We start from the raw sequence: 13369 nt of genomic DNA on the forward strand, positions 1-13369 counted from the left end.
AACTACTTCAGAGAGACAGCACTGTTTCGAGGGCTTCAGTGGGCAGCCCTGGGATTCACAGCCTGTGGCACTTTTACACTCTGGCTGATGTTGGATCACTGATCTGGTGATTTCCAGGGAGAGGAGTCCCTAAAAAAATAGACTTGTCACCAACAGATGCGGGAAGAGGTCACTGCTTCTCTGTCCACGAGCACCCAATCGAAGTCCCTGAATATGGTGGCTTCTAGAATCACAAGAGGGGAGGAGGAGGCCAATCACCCACTGGGGTCAAAATACTCGCACAACTGCCAGAGAGACTATAGGGAGTAAGTACTTGAGGTACTGCAGTTAGCCTGGCCACAGTAGCGGCTAAATTCAACCTTTGTCATGGGGTATAAGTGATCATACTTTTTTTGGGCTTCAAAATATGAGACACTTTCAAAGAGCTTAAATTCCTCGATTTTACGTTCCTTAACTAAGGCAGCATACCTCAGGGATCAGAGGGAGGGGACTACCATCTCAGTAATCTGCACTGCTCTCATGTGGAATTTTTATGAAATTGCTGATCCAGCTCCATAAATTGGGTTGTTCGTACTTCATACAATGGGAGAACATACGCCTAAATGGCATTTACAGCACTGCATCAGGGGTGGGAATACATGGTGAGACCACGATTTTAACTTTCGCAGGAAGTGAATCTCCATCTGAATGAGGATGAATGCCTGGTGTCAACTTTGTTGTCCGACAGGCTTCAACGTACAAGATGCACAAAGTGGATCCTTACTTCTCCAAGGTTTCTTGCAGTCCCTCATCCATCTGAAGCTGCACAATTGCACACAATGTGGGGAAAGTTGCACAATACTCAACATGGTAGCCATTTCATACATGTGGGGCGGGAGGGGGATGGGGGGGGCATCATAGTCAGGTACCTGCACAGCAGTAGCCCCTGGCCATGCAAGGTTTTATGACCAGGTATTACTTCCTCTCATGCATGCTGAGGAGTAGGTGTCTGTTTTGAGGGCAACAGGACTCCAGGCAATGGCTATGAAAGGCAGGGTGGGTGGCAGCCACAGGTAGAGCTCTCGACTGGAGCAGGCAGCATCATGGTAGACGTCTTGCACAATGAAAAGACCCAAGTTACCAGCTAGTGGCCATGAGACACCAACATTCTTTACCGGCAAATGCAAATGTTTCAATGCTGATCATTATAACCTTAAGAATCCATCGATCAATGTAAAGGCCATAAGTTAAATCATACTATCCCAAGCACCGCAGATATTCAACATAACTTCACAGCCTTTTCTTCCAAATCTTTTAGTATCGAATCAATGTTACCCAAGGCAAGCTTATCATTTATATCATTTTCAATTACAGTAGCAAGACTGATCCACCTGATAATGAATAACAAGTTCACACTACCAATCACAGTGCTAAACCAGTTACACGTTTGCATGACAATGCACTGGGCTAGATTGAGTGATACATGTTCACATCACAAAGTCAGATTGATTACTACTACTAATCACTTCCTGCCAGTCCACACCGTGCACACATTTTCATGATAGCTCGGCCATCTCCAATGACATTTGTTAAAGTAGTAATTATGTTTTGCAAGTTAACTTTTGATAAATGATATTCTAATCATAAAGTGTCATTGTTTTTTAAATAAATCACGCATTTAATGTTATTACTGAGAGTTATGCATTCTGCCACTAATTTTGGTGTGAGAGTTCCCCCAGTCTGCTATCACTCAAGGACAAATTCCCCTACTGTCAAAGCTGTCCCACAGTTCAGGCCAAGGTCTCTTGGCCATCTGGCACTGTCAGAGTGGATAACCTGTCTCTCTACCAGAATGTGCAGCTCCAGCAGTGGAATCAATTCTATACAGACAACGAATCATGATCTGTAATAGTATCAGACGACATATTCCAGCAGAATAATGCAAAGTACCACACAGTTCACACGCCACAACCGCCTTGAAGAATGTATGGACCCAATGGGGCTGCACAGTTCTTATTTGTCTTCAATATAGCACGTCCTGGATACAACTGAACAGGGAGATGTATAGTTCATATTAGCTTTCAGCCAGCAATCTTCATGAAGTGACATAGTATATGCTTCAGGCATAGTGAGAAATTCATCCAGACAACATCTGGAGGTTGTTTACTCCCATGCCATAATGAATATATGATACTGACAATGGAAATTTGTTTGTATAGCCACCATTTCTGCATCTTGATCAATAGCAGAAAAAAAAATTAAAATCTCTGGGAAGTACACTAACATGCCGTTAAGCATCTCTAACCTCAGCAATCAGTTGTATGGTTGTTTGTTTTTGAGCACGTGTCAGCCATGAATGTGGAGCCTTCAGACGTGGCTGGCCGCCACCAAGCCAAACTTTGTACTGAAAGTTATGGTCATGTGTCAGAAGAATAGTGAACAACAGCTCACACATTGGGAGTGTCGTCCAAGATTGAAGTTTTATTTGACTCTTATGGCACTATTTTTTTACTATGTTTCCATAATACCTTTTGAAGCAGAATGCAATACATTATTAGTGGAATCTCAATCCACTGTGCTTCACCTAACCGATATTCAAATTATATGAGTGATGAAACACTGCATCATCGTCAAGGGGAAGGGTGATTACCAATGAAGTGAGGCAACAGGAGCAGTAGGAGCTTTCCAGGTTCCAAATGGAATGAAACTTCAATCACTTAAAACCTGTTACAATAAATAAATAAATAATAAATAACGGGCTGGTGCATGATTTTGTAACACTTTCCATTTCAGAGTGGTTTGAAAATTATACTTTACTACACAAGACAGAAAAATCCATTCTGACTGGATAAGTGGCCAAATGGACCTCATTACTGCTCCTATCTAATTCTGTTCCTCAACATCACAATTAAATATAAAAAGCAAATTCACAGAAAAGTAATGTATATAGGAACACTGCTGCACAAGCTAATGTTCATGTACACTGCTAGCCATTAAAATTACAACAACAGGGAGGATAGCAAACAATGTAGGGTAACTTTAATTATTGTGCCTGTAGAGTTTGTATACAACACAACTAAATCTGAAGATGATTTGATGCCACACAATAGGCAAAATTTAGTACACAGTGCTGCCGTCTCTGGCAGCAACAGTTCTAACCCGACTAGGCACCGAGTTTAATTGAAGTTCAATATGGGGACGTCACTCCATGCTGCTTCAATACTGCACAAATATGTGCAAGCCTCTTCATCTCTGAATTACTACTGCAACCCACAGCCTTCTGAATCTGCTAACTGTATTCATCTCTGAGTCTCCCTCTATGATTATAACTCCCTTCAATCCCCTCCAACACTAAACTGGTGACCTCTTGATGTCTCAGAATGAGTCCTATCAACCGATCCTTTCTTTTAATCAAGTTTGTGCTACAATGTTTTTTGTCTCCACAATTCTATTCAGTAACTCTTCACTAATTACAAAATCTACCCATCGAATCTTCAGCATTGTTCCGTAGCACCAGTTTTCAAAAGCTTCTATTCTCTTCTTGTTTAAATTGTTTGTTATCATTGTTTCGGTTCAATAATAACTACAACCCACACAAATACTTTCAGAAAAAACTTCCTAAAACTATATTCGATGTTAACAAATTTCTCTTCGTCACAAATGCTTTTCTTGCCATTGGTAGTAGACATTTACACCCTTTTAATTTCAGCCTTCATCAGTTATTTTTCTGCCCTAATAAAAAGGTTGATCTACTACTTTAAGTGTCTCGTTTCCCAATCTAAAGCCTCAGCATCTCGATTTAATTCAATTACATTCCATTATCCTTGTTTTTGTTGATATTATTCTTGTTATCCTCCTTTCAAGACACTGTTCATTCCATTCAACTGCTCTTCTCAGTCCTTTGCTGTTTCTGACAGAATTACAATATCATTGGCAAATCTCAGACGTTTCATTTCTTCTCCTTTAATTCCTACTTTTAAAAAAATTCCTTTACTGCCTGCTCAATGTACAGGTTGAATAACACTGGAGATAGGCCACAACCATGTCTTACTCCATTCTCAACCACTGCTTCCCTTTTGACAGCCCATAACCAGGGTGAAATATCTGGAGAATGTGTTTCACAGGGTAAAAATCAAACCCCCTTTGTATCTTCTGGTCTTGGAAGAAAGGGTAACATGCAGTATTGCACTATCGTGTCGAACAATAACATCACTGAGACCTTAAAGATAGGGCACAGCCACCAGCCTTAACACATCACAAATCTATTGCCAACTGTCCAAATTACCAGCTACACAAACCAGAGGTTATTACAATACACTGTGTATCCAATGGCACTCCACACCAAGTGCTGGGCCCATCTGACATCAACAACTGCTATCTTTTAATCTATGTTCTCCTCCAGAGCATCCGCACATGGTCTTGTCCATCATGATACTGTACACAAAACCGAGACTCATCCAGCAATACGGTGCAACTCTGGTGTTCAATGTTGCCACTGTCATTGCCTCTCTCTGCTGCTGTTGCAACAACGGCCACCGTGCTAACTGTCCATCATGCTTGAGATGTTGTCAGTGTTGTGGAGGCAACTTTTTCTCATTGCAAACAAGTCTATTTCCTGCCTAAAAGTATGTGACATGGTTGTAAGATCTTGCATGACTGAGTGAACAATTTGTCTCTCCTCTTGGGCATGAGTTTCTGACATCCTGCACAGCCTCAAGTGTGACCATACTGAACCCATCAGTCCCATATTCGCATGACAGTCATGGAATCTGGACCAATGCAAGCAAGAATTTGACAACTGTTACTTGCAACATAATGGTGTTGCAAATTTTAATGGTCAGCAGTGCATACAGATTCAGTCATCAGTGTCAATATGTACTCACAGATTGTGACTTTAAACCAGTGTTTACAAATGCATCACATTTTCTACACAAAGGTAATCACACACTCTGAAAACAATAACATAGATACATCTTGAGATTTTCTGACAAATTGTACCTGTTTAGGGCATAACCTCTGCCTCTGCCCCGGAATTCTTCCTGTTGTCCTGCAGGTCTCTTCACACCAGGGCTGAAATCAATTAAAATAAGTCAAGACTTTCACATGGGCTATGAATTACAAATGGTGTCACTGTACTGCAATGGCTGATGACACTTTTCTATATCCATTTCATGGCAACCAACATTGTGACTGACTTTACCTCAGGCACACATAGTAAATATAATGAACGTACCAGAATACTGTGGTTCAGAAAAGCAGAAAATACTGCGATGTTTTGGTCATTCTTTGGTTGAGAAATCTTTTCCTTTATGTTGCACCATTACGCTACTATCCCTAGGAGGTAACTGTTTTTATCAACAATAATATTCACTACGTAACGGAAAATACCAGCATTTTAACAAAACCATTACTAAAACAATGCTGGGGAATCTAATTAAAACGTCTAAAAATTTTGTGGCAATAAACTGAAACAAGGATTAGGAAAGAGATGGACCACAAAGTGTGCTCATGTGGTTCAATCAAAACAACAGGGCCAAAAAAGGCTGCTATCTATGTTTAAGTCTAGGATTCGCATGCAATTTTAACAGTTAAAGAAGTTTTCATGGCACAAGCTGACTTGGAGAAGAGAAAGATTTGTAGGACATAATAATAATAATAATAATAATAATATAGCAAAGTGGAGGAGAGAGGGTAAAAATTGTAGAGGTAAACCAAGGTTTGAATATAGTAAGCAAGTTCAAGAGAATGACAGTTATAGCTGTTGTGCAGAAGTGAAGGGCTGGTAGGAACAGATTAACCAGAGCAGAGTTTTGATTGAAGACCTACACCGCAACAATGTTTCTACTTTTTGCTTTTAAGTGATCACCCAGCTGCATTAATCTTATTTGTTATTTTAACCATAATTATGTTATTGTAATTATATTTCATCTGTGAAATGAATAAACTAAGCATTTGTAGGTACACTAAATTCTTGCCAATCCAGCACTCAGTAGTTCAGTCTCTCAGTAATCAGGTTCGTATCCAGCCTCTAGTCGCTCAAGAAGAAATGACGAAAACAATAATGAAGTCTCATGAGCAACAATGAGATGTCCGATAATTACAATGTTGAACAATGCTATACGTATTTTAAATTGTGTGTGTGTAATCATGACTCCTTAAAGGATACACATTAGCTTGACCTCAAGCAGAAACTCGAAATTAGAGATACATTGAACTCAGGTTCTTTACAGAGAGCCATTGCTGCAGAGTACAATATTGGATGAGCAACTATTTATAATCAAACTATAACAGACAAAGCGATAATTAAAAGTATACAGGACAGTTATGATGAAACTGAAGACGAAGAGGACATAGAAGGAGAGAAGATGACAGTATCTCAAACTGCTGGTGCTGAAGCTGCAGACATCTTCCTGGAATACATAACGCAACCTTCAGAAACATGTAGTGCCGATGTAATAGTTGTAAAGCTGTTGTGTGATAAAACATTTTTTCCATCGAATGTCATTGTTGCAACAAAAAATTTTGGGATATGTTTCATATAAAGTGATAATATTGTACCATGTACACACTTGAGGACTAAATGTATCTCTGCATTCAATAAAGTATAATCCCTATGTGTTTACACTAAATTTATGACACACTCAATAATCCAGCATGTCTGCTAATCTGGCACCATATGAGCAAGGACTGGCCAGGTTAGCAAGGGTCTAATGCACTGAACCCCCAGGCTGATGCCAATATAGACCTACAACCAATCTTACAGGTGTTGATCAGAGGTTGCTGCAACTACAATCCGCAAGCAACAGTACCACAGGAGATCGTATGCCAACAGACCAACGATAACAAACAAAATGGGGTGGTTTACTAGCTATCACCATGGAATGGAATGGTGGCAGCATTGCCAATGGTGGCATTGTGTTGTAGTATACAGCACTGTGACCATGGGCCCTTCTTCCTTTCAATGAGATCACGTGCTTGCTGTGTCTGTGTGTGTGTGTTTTCTTCTGCCAGGAGGGTCTTTAGGCCACCACCCAGTCAATCCACAGCAGTGTACTTAGCTTGTGCTCACCTTGTACATCAATGGAGTTGGCTGAGGATTAATCAACACTGCGTTCGAGTTGTCAGACTATCATCGAGTGCCTCCTCTTCGTCGCCTTTCTGAATTTCACTCCCCACTCAGCCTCCAGCTGGCCTCCAACTTGCCAGAACTTATGACATTAGCTGACTGGTGTATTGAAACCAGCGTGATGGGCAGTTCTCCTGTTCATTAACAAGGGTAATTTTCATGTCAGTCTTATAAACATTTTCCATTCCAGTTTTATTTTGCACTTCCTCTACAAACTCCAATCGACAGGGCTATTGCCACTGCTGATCACCCAGGATCAGGATGTTCTCTGGCTGTCGAGAGCTGCCACCTCACTGGGCACACTCTGACCGTCCAGGTATTACAGCCTCGCTGACACCACATCCGACCATTCAGGGGCTACCGCATCACTGGACGCCACCCCCTGACCATTCAGGTGGCTTCTGCCTTGCTGGACATCACCCTCTGACTGTCTATGGGGCTTCCGCCTTGCTGGACATCACCCCCCGAGTGGTTGGTTGGTTGGTTTTGGGGGAAGGAGACCAGACAGCGTGGTCATCGGTCTCATCGGATTAGGGAAGGATGGAGAAGGAAGTCGGCCGTGCCCTTTCAGAGGAACCATCCCGGCATTTGCCTGGAGTGATTTAGGGAAATCACGGAAAACCTAAATCAGGATGGCCGGACGCGGGATTGAACCGTCGTCCTCCCGAATGAGAGTCCAGAGTCAAACCACTGCGCCACCTCGCTCGGTCACCCCCCGAGTGTCCAGGGGGCTTCCGCCTTGCTGGACATCACCCCCCGAGTGTCCAGGGGGCTTCCGCCTTGCTGGACATCACCCCGAACTGTCCAGAGGACCACCACCTCGCTGGACACCAATCCCAACCATCCAGGGGGCTGCTGCCTCGATGGACGCTATCCCCGACAGTCCAGGGGGTTGCTGCTTCACTGGATGCCACCCCCGAGCATCCAGGAGGCTGCCATCTCACTTGACTTTAACTGCTACACATCTTCAAGAGATCTACCACTCTCAGCCAAACATGGCCTCACGGCCTAGAACATTGTATTGTATTTCAGTCAATTTGTGTCAATAGGACAGTTATTCTCTGCTAGTTGGACACCTCATCTGCTGCACATCACAGCTTTCATTCATGAATACAAAAGTAAATAACACACAGTTTATTCTGAATGTCTGTACAAGTATGAGGGACAGAGAGAGAGAAAATTTTTAACAAAGTCTTTGAAGTGAATTGAATTTCTTTTAAACCTGCAACTGTATGATGTATTGACAGAACTCGCATAACATGAATCTTAAGATTATGCAATGGCTCTTCAAAGTTCTGATGGACAATTTCTGGTGCATAATGGCACATGTCCTGTTGTTTCATATCCCTGACAGGCTGAATTAGTCCTCGTCTGAAGAAATAAAAAATTGTGGATTCAAAAGTCCTCTTCCGCTTTACTCAGAAATCACAACCAGACCTCAATACACAAAGATTTCAGTTCGTAAGTATAAAGATGCAGGTCTCTTTTTATAACGTTTCAACATGGCAATGTCTGTAATTACCACTCGCACCAATAAAGTGTTGAGATTTCATTTGAATTCATTCCACTCAAACAACTTTTTCTGGCATCCAAACTCTTTTTGGATAGGTATGGCTTTTAATCACTGTAGAGCCCATTTTGTGCCACTTTACCACTAAGTTTTGCATTGCAGGCTTTTGAAAACTCTTCTAGTCTTAAACTCTTGCAGAAACAATTCTGCATACATTTTTCATCTATGCACTGTAGAACATTTGACAATTAACTTGCAACGTATTATCACGGGCATCATACTGTGTTGCATTCAGCTGGTCTTTAAATACCTTCCGCTCACTCAAATGTAATGACACGGTGAAATACTCGGGACAGAGCGTGTGCAGACATATGACATTAGCTGATTGGTGTATTGAAACCAGTGTGATGGGCAGTTCTCCTGTTCATTAACAAGGGTAATTTTCATGTCAGTCTTATAAACATTTTCCATGCCAGTTTTATTTTGCCCTTCCTCTACCAATCTTTCCAATCTTCCATAAAAAATTCATGTGAGTATTCTACAACCATGACCTTTTAAACAGGCGGTTCAGCAATACCTGTCAGCACCTATATTTTTGCATACTGGAATTATTACATTCTTCTTGAACTTTGAGGGTGTTTCTTCTGCCTCACGTATCTTACATACCTGGTGGAGTACTTATGTCATTACAGCCGCCCGGAGTGGCCGAGCAGTTCTAGGCGCTACAGTTTGGAACCGTGCGACCGCTACGGTCTCAGGTTCGAATCCTGCCTCGGGCATGGATGTGTGAGATGTCCTTAGGTTAGTTAGGTTAGTTAGGTTTAAGTAGTTCTAAGTTCTAGGGGACTGATGACCTTAGAAGTTAAGTCCCATAGTGCTCAGAGCCATTTGAACCAATTTATGTCATTACCAGCTTTCCCAAGTCATCTATAATTTGAGGAAACACCTCTACTCCAATGTTTTGTTTTGATGCTGGTCTTTCCGTGCTCTGACAAATTCTTCTTGCAGTATCATATATCCTTTTTCACCTTTATCTACATCCTCTTCTACAACACTGTCATCAAATCGGTTTCCTTTGTACAGCCCTTCTATATCTTCCCCCATTTTTTAGCTTTACCACACTGGCTCACCATCTGAGTTCACTATTTTCACAGAGCAACTCGTACAACTGGTTTCCTTTCTTCCAAAGGTTTCTTTCATTTACCATATAATCAAAATATACCTTCCTTATAATTGTGAAAGCATTTAGATTTCTGCATTCCTCCGGTAAGCTTTCCTGCTGTGCCCATTTTGCACTTTCTGGCAATCTCACAGTCACCTGTACACTCCAAACTTCCCATTTCATTTGCTCAGTTCCATATTTTCTTCTCTAAGTATTTAAATTTAATGTACTGTGTGTAACCTCAGGATTTCTATTTCTTTCTGCCTACTTATTCCCCTGTTGCCTTTACTATTTAATCTCCTACAGCGACCCATCATCTACTGCCCCTATTTCTGTTACTTTTTGCCTACTTTGCTTTTGAAACAACCACCTACAATATGTTTAAGCCCCATCTTCATAGTTTAAACCTCACATTGGCTCCATGTCACTTTCTCACACATAACCCTCTTTCATGAATCTCAGAATCTACAAACTACGGTAAGCGCCTGGAGGAATGGCATAGTTTTATCTCATTTTAAAATAAAATAAACAAAATTGTTCAAATTACTACTACTAATATCAGGGCATATTTGTGCATGACTATTTAACAACCTATAATTGTATGCTCGTGCTGTGTCACACTGCGACAAAAATCGTTCACCTCAGCAGTTTAATGAAGACATGTTTCATGCTTTGCCAGAAAAGTACAAGATCTGACGGAAAAGAAATGGGACCGCAGCTGCAAACTTGTGTACTTACCAAATACTTTCAACAAATCGTGATCACCAGAACAGGATCCTCTTACTACTCAAAATACATATGTGTACTATCTTCTTCAAGGCTGTCCAGGAGCTCCACAACAGGAACTTAAGATAAAACACAGGAAAATGTCCCTCAATGGGAAGCTGGCTTCTGCATTGTCTTAGGCGCCAAAGCAATACTGAATCCACTTTGTCAAAATAATTCGAAACAGAATGACAATCACATCAAACAATTCATGCCAACAAGTCGAAAACAAAAGTCTATATGTGGTAGCATTTGATAATATAAATGTTGCAGTAATTATATGTGAAAAAATTTACAGTACAGTGGTGCAAGGGGGAATTACTGAATGTTGCTGCACACAATTTAAAATGAAACCAGAGACTTAGCAATTATAGCATAGATCAATTTTGATTAACTTGACACAGTTTAATGACACAGATCAAGTCAAAAAACTGTTAGACACTAACACAGCACACCAAATTAACCATTAGAAATGTGACCATTCCTGTATTTTGTATCATGCTGTGACAAAGATTCGAAGAATGGAAAAGGAAATTAAACTCAGTTTGCAACACTTCACAATTACAGTTGTCAATTACTAAAGAGAGGAAACCCGCCTACAATCAGCCACACTCCTAAGTTAAATGTCATTCGTAGATGGTTCACCACAGAAGTCAGCCATGTCTGGTTGAGAGAGGCTTTGCAAACATGAGAGTTGGTGTGCATCACCATTTCTCTTAACATACACTTTGTGCATATCTTAGTGACTGCTGCAGGATACAACTATCTGTAGTGGGTTAATACTACTGGTACCGAATGTCAGCTTTGACCCACGGCATAATGATGATGTGATCTGTGGTGTTATATGTGTGAAATAGAGGTAGAACAGATCACTGGCAATATTTTGTCTGCTGCAGTATTATTTTTTGGAATGTAGGAGGGCTTACAGACTTACATGTAGCACAACCCAAGTTCTAGGTTAGGATGCAAGATGATAGTTTGATTCTGAGCTGCAACGTCAATGAATGCCACATGATGAAAATAATTATAATTTTTGTTACAGCACATATTTCACTTTTATTAGATTTTGGTGCATCATTTACTTTCCCTATCTTGACAACGTCATGGATCACAGCAAATGAGCAGTATAGACAAGTTATTTTCATAACCAGACAGTATCCAGAAGACCTTGCGACCTATGGTTAGTGGAGTAGGAGTGGTTAAGGCTTCAGTATCAACAACAGTGATGAATTCAACCACTTCTCTCTCAAGGGGAAGCTGGTTTCTACATTGTATCAGACACCACAGCAATCTGAAAACCACTACTGACAAAATAATTCCAAGCAGGATGACAATAATCATCTAGTAATTCATACTAGAAAATCGAAATCAGTGATCTATATGCTATAGCACTTGACAATCTAGATGTTATGGTAGGCCTATATGCGAAAAAATTTATAGTATAGCAGCACATGAATTTCTATCAAAGGAGAGAATTAGTGAATGTTGCTATAAATATATTCAAACGGAACCAACGACGTACTAACGATAGCACCAATAGAAATTAAACCGTCCAACTTGATGGTGCAAAAACTTATAACCATTAAAAACAAAAAGTAAAACCGTCAACTCAATGAAGCTCCACATCCAGTGGAGGATGATAACATTTTTCTGTCCTACATTCATTTAACTATCCGAAACAGAGTGGTATGCATTATTTACATTTCTATACTACTAAATCGTGGTTATATCAAAACTAAATATTTATTCAAGGAATAAACAGAGCCTGGTTCCGGTAAGACTAACTGTAGGCCTAAGCAACCTACGAAATTCTAATGCTACAGGAAGCTACTTGCACTTCCATCTAAATCACATGTAGATATTCTCATCGATCACGGCAGAAGAAAAACGCCAGTGATTAAATTTAAAGAATTATATACACAATGTTCTGTTTACACCGCACTTACATTTATATTTGAAATAAAAGTAATACATCTTACAAAGTTTTCAATATGACGACGACAACTTACCGAAGAGGAGGTTCGGCTGGGTCTCTACCAATCAGTTTCTTTATATGCTCATCCACACCCTTCAAACTATCTTTCGCTTTCTCCAGTTCTGCTTGGAGTGCACCAAAAGATTTCATTATTTCAGTCGTCATTTTCGGCGTCTCGAAGATGAAAAGAACAAACTTTTCTAATGTTTTGTAGTGAAGCATTCACATTTACTTCGACAATGTCAACAAACACTCCGCTTACGAGTTTATACTTTTATACAGCATATTACAAAACATGAGGACACAGAAACCCAAAGTTATAACAAGACAAAGTCTATAAACATCATACGCAGAGATACTATTCTCCTGAAATGCTGGAGTAAACAGAATTAGGAGAATGTAGTGCGAAAACAAATTTCACGTCTTTATGTAAGAAAAACGTAAATTCGCTAATAACAGTTCTTATATATAAAGTACTTTCACACGCACTGAATCCATGAAACAAAATTGAGTAACATTCTACGTATGAAGAATGCATTCCTCACTGGCGTGCTCGTTGTTTTTGCATCACTGAACGATCAGTTGAAAGCCCATTCGGGCTCATTTTTATACTTTCCCTGATGGCTGGTAGAGTACTATATAATCTTCTCCCATACTGATACTATTACACATTTATTGCCATTTATCTGTCATCTATCTTTTTAGTATTATACTGTTAGTGGTGACTGATTAGTTGTTCCTCTAGCACTTTGACATTTCTGAGCCCAAACACATTTTTTCCTGGAGAAATCGTCTTATAAGCACTGGATTTTCTTTTACAAGGACACAGCAGTGCGTACTTCTGAGGATCTG

The 13369-nt window shown here is 40.3% G+C and overlaps 1 protein-coding gene across 2 annotated transcripts in view; it reads right to left on the minus strand.

Annotated features, from left to right (window-relative positions):
- The window catches only part of LOC124612506 (pinin), a 61346-nt gene extending 48514 nt beyond the window's left edge, over positions 1-12832 (minus strand). For both annotated transcript variants that reach the window (XM_047140750.1, XM_047140749.1), the window contains exons 1-2: positions 12552-12832; positions 4978-5049 (exon numbers count right to left, since the gene is read on the minus strand). In XM_047140750.1, the coding sequence (XP_046996706.1) occupies positions 4978-5049; positions 12552-12739 (260 nt within the window). In that variant the 5' untranslated portion in view covers positions 12740-12832. The remainder of the gene's footprint in view (positions 1-4977; positions 5050-12551) is intronic.
- Between the last annotated feature and the right edge of the window lie 537 nt (positions 12833-13369).

The sequence above is a fragment of the Schistocerca americana genome, chromosome 4 (assembly GCF_021461395.2).
Source record: "Schistocerca americana isolate TAMUIC-IGC-003095 chromosome 4, iqSchAmer2.1, whole genome shotgun sequence".
In the NCBI taxonomy this organism is placed as follows: domain Eukaryota; kingdom Metazoa; phylum Arthropoda; class Insecta; order Orthoptera; family Acrididae; genus Schistocerca; species Schistocerca americana.